Below are 13,955 nucleotides of genomic sequence, written 5' to 3'. Positions count from 1 at the left end.
GGTGGTGAAGTGTGTAGTGAAAGATGCAGCTGAAGCATATCCTTTTTTCTGGGAATGGTACCTTAACAGCCAGTTCTGCAACTTGTGCATGAGTAGCTGTGGCTCTAATACAGTTTGAATCTCAAAAAGCACTATATGTATGAGGTGGGTGATTTAATAGGTCTTGGTCTGATTACAACCATTCTTCTGGATTAGTGCCAGAAGACATTGAGGTTTTATTCTTGCAAAAAATTGAGTGACCTGGTTGCCATCTATTTATGGGGTGGAAGGCACTACCTCTCCTACCTAATAATTGATAATGCTGTACTGTGCAAACCCTTTTCCAGAGCTGTGTAAAGTTAATAACCCTTTCTGAAAAGGGTTCTTTTCTTGATTATTTATTTCAAAGTAGCAAACAGGAGTCTGGTATAAACACTCTCTGTTGTGAATTCTTAAAAAATATTTTTTTAAAAAGATATATATAGAATATTATCTTATTACAGAAGATAATATGTATTTGTAACACATCAGGTGGGATGTGTATCTTGGCAAATAAATAATTTTAATGAAATAAATATTATATAATTTAGACTTAACCTCTTAATGCCTTGCATGAGAAGTGGTTGGATAGGATAGCTACCCAGAATTGAAAGTAACGTGAAAAAACTTGCTCCTCTCCTGTTTTTCAGAGTGATTGAACAGCTTGGTGGTAAGCAGCTGGTCATGAACCACATGCATCACGAAGACCAGCAAGTTCGTTACAATGCACTGCTGGCTGTGCAGAAGCTGATGGTTCACAACTGGTATGTGAAGATTATTTAACATACTAATAACCATGAGAAATCTTTGTTGTGGAGACAGGATTCAAAACAGTAGATTTCTTTTAGGGGAGAAATATCATTTTTATGTGTTAATACAGCAGTTTTAAAACAGCAGATGACTATGATGCTTATGGTAAAAACTTAGTTTTTCTGTGTGTTTTGGAGATAGTTGATTTGAATAGCTTCCTTAAATGGTTGACTGTCACACAAGTAATTCACTTGAACAATATATTTTAGCCTAGGTTGGGTATTAAGAAAAGGTTCTTCATCCAGAAGGGTGATTGGGCACTGGAACAGGCTCCCAAGGGAAGTGGTCACAGCACCAAAGTTCAGAGTGTTTGGACAATGCTCTCACACACATGCGTTCACTCTTGGGCTGGCCCTGTGCAGGACTAGGAGCTGGACTCCATGGTTCTTGTGGTTCTTTTCAGGATATTTTGTAATGATTCCAGAATTATTTGAGCTGTGTGTGAAGTAGTAGAAGTTTATGGGCTGACTGAGTGTTCTCTAATAGCTCTCAGGTTCTGCCACAGAGCTTGCTGGTGTGTGAGGCTGCCTTTCCAACAGCACACAGGACCTTTATAGGGAAGCATTGAGGGGCTGAAGCTCTGAAAAACAGTGTTCATGAAGCAACTTTATGTAAGTTGCCAAAGTAATTAGGTATGCTAAGCATAAAGCATGGAGAGTTAAAAATACCAATGAGGAGCTTTTAATCTGGTTATTAATTATGAGTGCACCAGAGCTCATATTTTCAGTCTGGCATTGCCTTAAAGCTAGATAAAATGCAGCAATACATCTGAGTATATTGGAACATAAGTGTTGAGATACAAAAACCTAATTTAGTTTTGGATTTAAACAACCTTTTATTTCTGAAAAGCTTAGTGCTTGGACATATCTATAACATCTGTCAATTTTCTCACCTATTACAGAATTTGAACTTTTTGAAAGGCTGAGTAGGGATGATGCTAGCAGTGTTAAAGTGGTAGGGGAGCATGGACTGTTAAGCACCTTCTGACAGGTTAAGTCACCTCCTTGCTGTGACAGGCTGGCTAAGTTGACAAAAAGCTCCCATTATCTCTCTCTGCAGTGTATCATAAGTCAAACAAAGCAAATTTTCTCCCCTTCTGAAGAATATAAGTTTTAAGGTTTTAACTCTCAGGCATGTTATATTCATTTTATCCTACTCCCTCTCTTAGATGCTGTGGGAATCTTCTATAAAAGAGAAACATGTGTTTAAATACCCTACTATGAAAATTCCGGCTAATACTCTCCACCTGTAATGAGTACATTGATAAATCCCATGAAAATTTTGAGTGTGGAGATGGAGTCTAAACATATGGTCATGTGCAATCTAATTTTTGGTCTTTATTGTATATTATGCTCTACACTGCTTCCCAGTTTAATACATTTCTTTTTTCACTGTGCTGTTCTGGTACATTTGAAACATTCTGAGTATTACAAATCAGCTGCTTCTAAACAGAAATTACAGCATAGAAAGTTTAGTTACTGATACTGCCTTCTGCAGTAGGGATGGGCTTTATTTCATGTGTTTTCTGATGTCTTGAAAATCTGGTAGGAAGACCTTTGGTCTTACCCCAGCACAATCCTCAGTGGTAGGAAAAATTTTCCTGAATGCCAAGCCTGGCTTTTTCTCACTTTCAGTGAGAGACTACTACTTGTAAAAACATCACATCTGGTCTTCTAGATTTCTTTTGGTTTTTTAATAGTATGAACATTTCTGTGCCTGCTTTTCAGTTTGTGAACCTTTAGACTTAAGACTGACGGGAAGATGGCAAAAATACCTAGTTTCAGATCTTCAGAGATGTCAGTAAAAACAATCTGTGTAAGTTAGTGCCACTTCCAGATTCACATTGTCATCTCTGTAGGGAATGTTTTCTTGTTTAATTCATAGTGGAACAGGCCTCTGGGACATACTGTCCTTGGCTCTTATTTGCTAAAGTAGTGTTCCCCCTGGCATGGACTTACAGCTTAAGTGAAGGAAATGACACACTGTTTGTATGTGGGAAGCTAGATCTTTTTTTTGTTAGATCTGGCTTTTGATGAGTGTTGGGAGCTCTTCTGTTTCATTGCTGTCTCGTCTCACCACACAAGCTGAGTCCCCTGACTGCCACACACTGTGATTTAAGTGCCTACTTACTAAGCTTTGCATTGTCATAAGATTTGTTATTCAGCAACTTCAAGGTTTTGTTTCCCTTGTTCTTCAGACCTGGGGAAACAATAAACATTTTTCCTCTTGCTTCCACTTATTCTGGAATCACAGTTATTTCACTCAAAGCAATTGTGTTTTTTTCCTTGAGTTTAACTGGTACAGAACAGTTTGGCATTACTGTCTGTGACACGTGTGACAGAGGTAGTCAGGCTTTTCCTGAAGGTTAAGTGAGAGAAAGATTCGAAAACAAAGCTTTGCTCTGCCACAATAAGGCTTGATGCAAGTGCTGTGCCTGGAGCTAACAAAGGAAAACTTGTGGTACTTGAATTGAGGGAATGCCATGGGGCAGCTGAAGTAGCATTCTGCCTAAAACACAGCTGTATCATTTGACTGTTAGCTTAACTTAGAGACAATTAACTCCTAAGTAATTTGAGTAGTTCATTACAGGCTGCTCAACTGGCTTTCCCTTAGGGGTTTTTAAGTCAGGGATTAATGGGGGGAAATCAGACTGTCAGGCATTCTCTTAAATGGTGAAGCTACATTGGCAAAAGCAGTAACTGCTGTCAGCTTTTCAGATGAGATAAGTTCAAGTGAAATATTCCAGTTACATTTGCATGTTAAATGATCATGCACTTGATGAAGCGAGGAACAAAATTATCTTTATCATCACTTACTGCCTGTACATGGGAATTAATCCTGAGTTTCAATCTGACTTGAATTGTGTTAGTCATGGCACCCCATGCTGATATTAGGAACCTGTGTAGTGGGTTGGCCCTGGGTGTGTGCACCCACCAAAGCTGCTGTTATTGCTCTCCTCCGTGGCTCAACAGGGGAGAGAAAATACAGCAAAGGATTCCTGAGCTGAGCTAAGGACTGGGAGATAGCATTCACCAAATACTGTCACAGGCAAAACAGGCTCAAATTAGGGAAAATGAATTGAATTTATTACTAACAAAAAACCAGAGCAAGATAGTGAGAAGTAAATATGACCTTAAAAGCACCTTCTCTCCACCCCTCCCTCCTTCCAAGCTCTGCCTCCTCTCCTAGGGCTCCCCCTTCCTGGGGGTAATGGCCAGTTTGTCACACATTGTTTTCTCCCACTGGTCGGAGAGAGGAATACTTTCCCTGCTCCATAATGGGGTCCCTGCCATGGGAGAGAGTTCTTCATGAACTTCTCCAACATGTGTCCATCCCATGGCAACAGCCCTCCCCAGACTACTGCAGCGTGGGTCACACTTCTACGGGGTGCAGTCCTTCAGGAAGAGGCTGCTCCAGCACGTGTTACTCTGCAGGGTCACAAGTCCTGCCAGGAAACCTGCTCCAGTATGGGCTTCTCTCTCCATGGATCTGCAGATCCTTGTCAGGACCCTGCTCCAGCACAGGCTCCTCTCAGGCATTCACCAGCCTGGGCGTGGGGCTCCTGACCTCCTCCTTGATACTGACATGAGGAGTATGAGTATGTTGGCAGGTGCTAAACAGTGGGAGTTAGGATGTGTCACTTGAGCATGATCAAGTATGGTATGGAAGTAGAATTCATAAAGGGCATACTGAATGAAGCAACAAATTGTGCAAGCTTTGAATATGCAGCAGGTTCATACATGGTTTTCTAAATGCACAGACCGGAGAAAATTACTTGCTCTCCATCTTTTAAAATGAGGAATTCTGCAGGGAGACAGTAAAAAAATCTGAAACTGCCTAGGATTTGCAATATGCTGTATTTAGAAGCTGTTACTCTACAGATAGCTTCTGTACAATGCCTGCATTTGGGAGTGAGAATTGCAGGGTGTAGTGGTTTCTACCTGGCAGCCACGAAGTTTACACCCACCTTCACTCCTTATTTTTTCCTCTATCCCAACACTGAAGTGTGGAATGCTTAATAGAGCAGTAGGCTTAAATCTGGGAAACAGTACTTACAGGATAATGACTTCCATTATATTTATTTCTCCTGGTTCTTAGCCTTCGTTACTGTTACAATTCCTTTTCAGTAGTTAACAGAAGTTAACTAAATGAAAAGTTTGAGAAGATAGTGTCTCTGATAAAAAATGATCTTTTTTAAGAGAACAGTTCCTAGCTAGAATGACACAAGCAAAAATCCAGTTAATTACAGGCACACTTGATATCTAGTGGAGTGTTCCTTCTTTTTATTTGCACATATATGTGTATTCTTCTAAAACTTCATCCCATGTAGGTGTAGAGGCTGTGGTTTTTTTATTGGGCATATGCTCTCTGGGATTCACACTGTGCTCATGTTTTCTGTCATGAGATCCCTACTCTTTGCAGAAACACTTTTTAATATTTCTAGAGCTCATGTTAGCATGGAAGATATCAGATGTTCTGCTCAGTTTGCATTTTCTTTTTTCAAAGAAATTGCTCATTTTCATGCACTATGCTGAAAAACATGTCACCAAAGAAGTAACTTTTTGATAATTTACTTCTGATTAGTGTTCTTTAAAAATTTGATTTCCTGATAGGAAAATTCAGTGAAATACTATTGATGTTGGTCATTCTTACATAAAAACCTCTTAAGTGCTGTAAGCAAAAAAAATCTTTGTGGTAACTAAACCTTCTGTTTAAATATAAAGCTGTTTTCAAACCATATTGCAAGTTTTAGTCAAGTGAGTTTTTTAAATTCACAGAACAGCTCTGTGTGTTAGTTCATAGCATATTTTATAAGTGAAAAATTGCTGGTGCTTTTTCTCCCTAATAAAAAGACACCCATTGAATTGGATTTCACTGTTTATTTTCTTTTAAAATCAAATACTTAAATCATAGTTTTGTTATAAGAGCTCATTATCTCATATCATAGCTTGTATGTGAAGTTGTGAACTGGAAGTCTAGAATAACTCTTCCTGAGATTGGACAAAACCAGGGAAACTGCTGAGAGGAAAGGAGGTTCTTGTAGTGTCTCAGTTTGAAGACTCACATTAATGCTGCCTTTCATGTTGTAAGGAGGGCTTTAAACCATGCTATGAGTAATATTTTCAGTAATCATGATAATCTGTAGATTGTCTATTAATATTACTGCATTCAGCTGAAGAAAGGGCTCCATTTGGAAACACAAAGCCCCTTTCATGTAATGTTCATAATTCTTCTGTACAATCATTCAAGCTGTTTAGTTTTATGTGCACATCAGAATGTTAAGCATCTCTTGACTGTGAATAATTAAACAGAAACAATGTCCTAGATTTTATTTATCTCAACAGTTGGCTTTTGTTCTATTTGTTTGTATGAAGTAGAATCTGTTAAACTAAGTATTGAGAATTGCAGAGATGTTTGCAGTATCTTTTCTCTCTTGAGATCCACAGCCACATTTATAGGTCAAGGAGATTCAGGGTGAAAATCACCATGGTTCCACTGAAAAAGATAATTTATAAAAATCTTCAGTTTGGTTTGTTGGAAGACCAAGCTGTTTGGTCAAAGTGACTTTGATTCTGTTGTGTAGGTTTGTTTTTTTGTTTTTGTTGTTGGTCTGTGATGACTTAGCTTCAAAACCACTCATAGTAGGCATTGGTATAATAAACACATATTTTATATTCTTTAATACCATTTTTAAATTGGACTATTTCATATTGCATAAATCCACTGAGTCAAAGATGAAAATTGTGTTCAGTAAACAAATGACAAAAGACAACACAACAGCAGTTCTCCAGTGGTAGCACTCCAACTTTGGCAGACTTCCCAGCCCAGCTCTCTAGGAAGATGTCTCTGTTTGTTACTTTACTGCTTTTACAGTTGTTCTCTTCCTGTTTACTTTTGTGAAGAAGATGATACTGAGGAGCATGTAATGTGTATATATGTATTTTTTGTCTTCTATACTATATATAGAAAAGATATATAAAAATGTGCAGCATTATAACTTTGGATCCAGCAGTAAGACAATATTACATATCAGGAACCAAATATTAACATCACTTCAGGTTTGATTTGAGCCTGGCTTCTTTATTTTATTTCCTGGCCTCTGTGACTGTGGCTCTGTGGGGAGGCAAATGCCCCTGTGGTGGCCCCTGTGGAGCTCCACTTGCCTTTCCCCAGCCACCGCCAGTGTTAACGTGACACTGCAGTAACCGTGTTCAAGGGAGCTTGTTTGTAGGAAGCAATTCACTGCAATTCACTTGGGAGTTAAATGAACAAAAAGTGCTGTCTCACCAGAACACCCTGACTGCCTTGTGAGATACAGGCCTACACAGCTGGAGTGGCTGGGTGTTCCAGCTCTGTCTCACATTGGATTAGGTGGAGATTAGACAGGTGGTTGCAACCTTGTGGTGGTGTTGCCACTTCTTGTGTACTGCTCAGAGATTCCAGGGATGGTTAATCTGTGGAGTGTAACACTTACCAGGCAATGTTTTCATGGGTTAGTTTAGCCTGCGTAGAATTGGGCATACATCAATTGTGTTATTCAAATACCTACTTGTAATTCAAATACTTACTTGTAAAAAAATTTATTACAATAAATTAGTAAAACTGGTCCATTTCTTTCTAGTCTAATAACTTCTCTCCAGGTTACTAGACCTCTAGCAGAAATGCAACATAGGGCTGGCAAAACTGATCAATTTGTTCAAACTATTCTATCTGCTGCCTGTCCTGTGAACTTGTTTGTTTAACTATTTGTCATATTTTTATGATTTTTCTGTAAACAGTATATGTTGGCACTGTCTTTTGAGTGTATTGAGTCAAGTGGCAGACTTTTTGAAGGATTTCTTTAGAACTAACTTTTCAATTTTATTTTCAAAAGTATGGGACTCTAGGTTTATGTTTAGATAGAGAAAAATAAAATCAATATTTTTATTTTAGTTTTTGTCAAAGAAAGGCATTCTGTCTCTTAGGAACCTCAGTTTGCTAAACCAAGCTAGAGATTGCAGATATTTAAGACTATCAAATATTTTTGATAACTTCTTTAATAACCAGGATGCAAGAGTTAAATGTAAGAAAAGAGAAAATATGAAAATTTAATCCTTCCTTTATTCTGTGCTTCATCTCCTTTTCTTCAGTGTCCTTTAAAGGACAGGTAAATCTGATTGCACTGGAATTTGGAGTATAACACTGAAAGTAGTACTACTTAAACTTCAAGCCTTGTTTCTTTTAACACACGGCCCCTAGGATCTGTTGTGTGTCTTGTCATACCCTTCTATCATAGATTGTTTGTTCTTGACAATGATCTTTTAGTATATAGTATATTTAGTATAAAATTTGTAGGTGGTGTCTTGTTCTAGTTTGCAATCTCCTTATTCCATATTCACTGAATTTACATGTTGGATCAGTTCTGTGTGCCTTTTCATAAATAAACTTTAAGCATTTGTTTCAATTATGACATTTAAGTATATCTCTGCTTCAAGGTGCCAGTGGCTCTCATGAGAAACAAAAACTGATTAAATTAAAAGAAAGGAAGAAACAAATTAGAATAAGAACTTGAGATAAAATGAATTCTTGTATTCACCTGTAAGCTTCTTTTTCTTCTTGGAAAAAAGCACTTTGGGAAATGAAAAATGTGCTTCTAAAAAGAGGCCTCAAAAAGGGGGAATTTCTAGTATGGAAGGAATCTCACTTGGTTGTTCTAGTAAGAATGAAAAGAGTAATTTGCAAATGGAAATTACTTATGCTTCACTGTCAGACTTTTGGGTGACCAGGGAAGTGAAAGTGTGTGGTGTTTCAAGTCTTGCTGGTCTGAGCTTTAATTGAGAAATGGAAGATTTTATAGCTAGTCTCAAAAGTGTACTGTAGTCTTGAGTACTACACTTGCACATTTGAAGCTTTTCTGCAGTGCAGAGGTAATATTTTTTTATTCTTTTAAATTTATAGTGAATCAGTTGTTTCATGTTTGAATGCTGTTATGTGCAAATGCAAACTTGTTTGCACTAGCTTCATCTGCTTTTAATAAGGACAGTTTTTTTTGAAGGAAATAAGAAGATGGCTAAAACTGACCTTTTTATAAAGGCCTTTCTGTTGCAATGTGAGGAAAATGGTTTAAAATATCTTGTAGTGGTCCAATTCTTGACTTATCGCTTGCAATTAAAAAAAAAGTAAGCCTAATACCTACCTCAGTACTTTCCATTGTACTTGTGTTTCCATCACATATCTCAGATGCTATTTTGATTATTTTATTAACTGATTTGTTATCTTATGACAAGATCCATCCTTTGATCTTACCTGCTCTTATAGTGCAATGTGTTGAATGCTTGCATTCTTACAGGTGACTTTTAATTTTGTGAGGTAAATAGTAATTTTAAAATCCCAGTTTTTCTCTTAAGATTTAACTAAGTATCAGTGCAGGATAAAGTCTTAGACCCTTAATTTGTAATAGCATGGGGATGGACACGTCCAACTTAGGAGTGAAATTTGGAGCTTATAATTCTTCTGAACCTCCTAATGGGATGAAATACCAGTATTTATAAAATATATTTGAATCTTCTTAATATATGTTTTAGCAGAGGGAGAATAGGTCCTACTTAACATTTTGGAGCAGGTCCAGAGGAGACCTATGAGGATGATTTAGAGGCATGGAACACCTGTGCTTTGAGGAGATCTGAGTTGGGGTTGTTAAGCCTGGATAAGAGGCATCTCTGGGGAGATGTTAGAGCACCTGTACAGTACCTAAAGGGGGCCTGCAGGAAGGCTGGAGAGGGACTTCTCACAAGGCCAAGGGATGATGGCTGCAAAATAAAACAGGGCTGAGTTAGATTAGATATCAGAAAGAATTATTTCCTGTAAGGGTGGTGAGACACTGGAAGAAGTTCCCCAGAGAAGCTGTGGGTGCCCCATCCTGTGGAGTATTCAAGGCCAGGTTGGAGGGGGCTCTCAGCAACCTGTTGTGGTGGAAGGTGTCCCTGCCCATGGCAGAGGGTTTGGAATCAGATGATCTTTAAGGTCTCTTCCAACCCAAACCATTCTATGATTCCATGTTCATCTAATCTAGACCATGCAATAATAACTTGTCCTGGGTTAACCAGTGACCCTCAAATGGAAGTGATAATTTTCTGTTTGGTTAAGTGATCCTTCTAACAGCTTGTAATGCAAGGGTTTTGCATTTCAGTGGCCCTATGTGGTGGCTAAAGAAGTGATGGGGTAGGAACACTATGGGATTTTCACTTGTGTTTGCAGCATGACAGTGTAGAGATGTAACTGCAAGTACTCATTCTGTATGGGGAAATGGGATGAGAGCTATTCCTTGACCCTGGGCTTAAACCTTACACCTAAAAAGTTTTGTAGGGAAGATACTGTTCTACTTACTGTAGAAGTTGAATGTGTGTGTAAAGGCACTAAGTACCTACAAAATGTGCTACTGCTCTGCTGCCTTGGAGATTTTTGCTGACTGCACTGCACTCTAGTGGGGTTTTTAGAAAGTCTTGGCCATGCATCTGAAGCAGTGTAAGCTTTGCAATAGTTGTAGCTGTCTGCTGATTATTAAATATTCACATTCAATATGGTTCATCTGTGCTTTAAGAGTAAATATTGTTGTGGGCTTATAATATGATGAGCAGAGCCATGTAAGCAGAAGTGTCTATTGATTTCAAGGCTGGATGTCAGAGAAGAAATGCTAGAATCAGTACATGCATATAGGCATGAAACAAATGGAAAAAAAAGGCAACCAAAAACATAGAGGAAGCAGAAAGAGGTTTGGTGAGTGTGGAAGCTCTTCCATAGTTGCTGTCTGTGTTTTTGGATGACGGTTAAATTTTGTTTTGCTGGTTCTGCAAAACCACAAGAGAGCAACTAATTTCTTTCTTTGCCAGCAGGAGCCTCTACTTTAAGGGTGATAACCTGTCTGTTACAAGGAGGAGTTGTATCTATTAAGTGGAGCCCAAACATTAAAATACTGTGATTTTACAGCAACACCTGATGGAGCTGTAAATGAAGGTGCTAAACCATAACATATGGTTCTGCATACAAATTATTTGTTATTTTCTTTGCTAGAGGTCTTTGAAGTTAATGTTTTATAGGAACTTTTGCTTTTCTGGATGCTTAATGTTAAAACTAAGAAAAGTGGTGTTGGGTGGTGCAGTTGGAGTGCTGTACTTCATTATGCAATTGCAATGCATAAGGGATAACTGTTCAACAGGATACTAAGCTGAAAACTAGTTTTTGAAATGTGCAAAAACCCTGATCTTTGAAATTTATTTCTTTAATAAAGCAACAGCATATACTCTTGAGTTATGTAGGGTTTTTTTGAGACTTCTTTCTGAACACCATCCCTCTGAGATGCTTCTAGTGCTTAACCTGTGTAGGTTGAAATATCTGTGTAGTGAGAAAGCACAGTACTAAGTGTATGATCAGCAGTAGAAAAAGAACGCCTACATTTCACGAGTCCTGAAGCCTCTCTTTCACTTGATACAGTGGTACAATTATTGTGTTTTCTGTGACAAGCAGCAACCCAGGTACTATTATTAAGGACCGCTTTCAGCTTTTTTGTGGTTCTTTTTGTGAAGTGTTGATGTGCTTTCACAAGAGAAAGTGAAGGACTGTAACATTCATAAGAACTGTGCAGTACTTTTCCATGGAATTTAGACACTGTTGCTCAGGGCAAGTGCCAGTAATCTGGGAGATGTTCCAGTGTGAGAGGAGAGATATAAAGTAAGTGACTTAGTGCACTTCAAAGTGCAGGTGAGGAAAACACTTCAAAGATGATGTTGGTATACAGAGGGCCTGGATTGATTATCTTTTATTTTTCTCGACTTGAATATGTAGTTTTTGAGTCAGTGTCTATTTGCTTGCCTGTTGTATTGCCAGTATGTCCTTTGTGTTACATGTGCTCCTGCAGCTGGGTTGTGGAAAGGGATACTTTCAGATGTTTTGCCATAGCTTCTATAATATGCATTTAACAAGCAAAATTTATCTGCTTCATGGGTGTTCTGTGTCAGTTGTCAGGGCTTCTAAATGTTCCCATTAGGCTTTTTCCTTTTCTAGACAGCTTTGTTATGTTTGGTTTGTGCTTTATTTTCATAGGGCAGATGATGGATGCTTGGTGCGCTCATTGTTCCTCCAGTTGACATTATTTGAGGGATTAATTCTAAATTTAAAGCTCTTTCTTCTTTATAAACTTTGTAATTCCCACCACTGATGCAGTCCCCACTCTCCAGAACATTTCTCAATCTAATTTTTTGTTGTATTTCAGGGAATACCTTGGGAAGCAGTTGCAGTCAGAACAACCTCAGACGGCCACTGCACGGAGCTAAGCACCTCCATCAGTGCATGCAGTTTGTGCTTACAACTACAGTGTGTTTCTCTTTAAATGAATACAAAGGAAATTCTGAAATCACATGCTCTTTGTCTTCTACGGGTGCATAAACATTCCAACTTTCCTCTAGTGTTGTTGGCTTACTAAAAATTTGTTTGTTTAACTAGGTCTGCTGATTATGCCTGTTAGCTTCTTGTTCTATTCTGAATGTATATGAAGAAATGTGGCTAATATATTGCATTTGTTTTATGTATTTATTCTCATAATAAAGACTATTATTAAAGGATATCCGTTCCATAATGGATATTATAATTAGCCTAGAAAAATTGTTCATTTCTTTTAATGGCTTATCAGTGTTGTCACTTTCCAAGAAAAGTAAGTTGTCCCCTTATGTCTCAGACAAATTAGTAAGGCTTTGACTTAGTGTTTCATAGAAAGTGCAATAGCCTGAGAAATATTGATTATCAATACTAAAACATATACCAAGTCTCAAAATAGTGTTGAAATTGTATATAAAAGCAAAGGTATGGGTGGGTCTTTTTTGGGGGGGTAGGATAGTTCTCTTGTTAGAAACTACATTAAAAAATCTGAAAATGAGAAGAGGAAAAGAAAACGAGTACTCCTCCATCAGTGAAAACACACCCTCAAGACTATTAGTCCAGCTGTATAACACCAGTGGTTAAGGCTGTAGATCAGAGATCAAGTTGAGGGTGTATTTTTTTTTTTTAACTGCTGAAATTTTTTTTAGCTGCTGAAATTGTAATTTCATGGAGTTTTTGGCTATTGAAAATACTTGTAAATGTTAGGGTTCTGGTTTCATTCCAAAATCCATTGTATTTCTTTTATATTAAGCCAGATAATTTGGCTATCAATATTTTCTGTGTTTTGTGTTCAGTATAAAATATGTAATCAATAAATTTAAGCTGATCTTGGCTTGGCATATGAGAGCAGTTTTGTTGCATAGATAGAAGCCTGCTCCAGGCACTTGCAATACCAAGCAGTTAATATTCTTGTGATTCATTATTAGAATTAAAAAAAAAAGCGAACATAATCTTGTCAGTAGTCATTTAAGGTGCAAGTCTCTGAGGAAGCTTAGAGTACTTTGTCATCAAGTGAAAAGACTAATTGGAAAAACTCTTCCTTATCCAGCCTGGATTTTCATCATATGTAATTAAAATTTGACCACTGTTGCAATGGAGAGAGAAGAGAGTTAGAGGACTACAGGTTGATGATTTCTTGTCTGCTTAATTAAAATTGGATTGTGTAGCTTAATGACTGTTGCTTACTTTTGCATATAGAAGGCAAAGGCCTTGATATTGTAGTCAGCATCACAAGACTAGAAAGAATTAACCCTCACTCCAACTAAAGTCAGTTTATGTGAGTAGATCTTAGCTTTGCATATTCCCACAGTGCTGGGGGACACAGGTGGTGTGGGAAGCAGCTGGGAGAACAGGGGTGCACCTACGCTGCCATTCTTACCTTGGGTCAGTTAAATGCTCTTGGAATGAATCTCTGAGTCCTCCCTGCATTTCACACTTCAATTTACATTGCATGGGGGTGTCAGCCCATGAATGGGGTTCTTCTCCAATCAAGCTGAGTTTCAGGATGCACATCTTGCATGATGTGCATCATGCTGTACATCCTGTGTGTCTTGGCTACGTGGCAAGCGTTCAGGCTGCTGCACCATGTAGATTTTGTTTGAAGCATGGCCTTTAGAAATGCATGCAGAGTGAATGTTGAATTAGCACCAAGTGTCTTGCTCTACAAAGCAGCTTCTCATGTCACACTTCACAATGAAAGCAGGGCCTAAGACTGC

The 13,955-nt window shown here is 38.1% G+C and overlaps 1 protein-coding gene across 1 annotated transcript in view; it reads left to right on the top strand.

The window, feature by feature from the left end:
- The window catches only part of ATP6V1H (ATPase H+ transporting V1 subunit H), a 47,029-nt gene extending 34,604 nt beyond the window's left edge, over positions 1-12,425 (top strand). The window contains exons 13-14 of the mRNA XM_064706097.1: positions 669-782; positions 12,077-12,425. Of these exons, the coding sequence (XP_064562167.1) occupies positions 669-782; positions 12,077-12,137 (175 nt within the window). The 3' untranslated portion in view covers positions 12,138-12,425. The remainder of the gene's footprint in view (positions 1-668; positions 783-12,076) is intronic.
- The last annotated feature ends 1,530 nt before the right edge of the window (positions 12,426-13,955 follow it).

The sequence above is a fragment of the Zonotrichia leucophrys genome, chromosome 2 (genome assembly GCF_028769735.1).
Source record: "Zonotrichia leucophrys gambelii isolate GWCS_2022_RI chromosome 2, RI_Zleu_2.0, whole genome shotgun sequence".
Lineage (NCBI taxonomy): Eukaryota > Metazoa > Chordata > Aves > Passeriformes > Passerellidae > Zonotrichia > Zonotrichia leucophrys.
The sequence above is the reverse complement of the archived record's forward strand: the minus strand, read 5'-3'. Positions and strand labels throughout refer to the sequence as shown.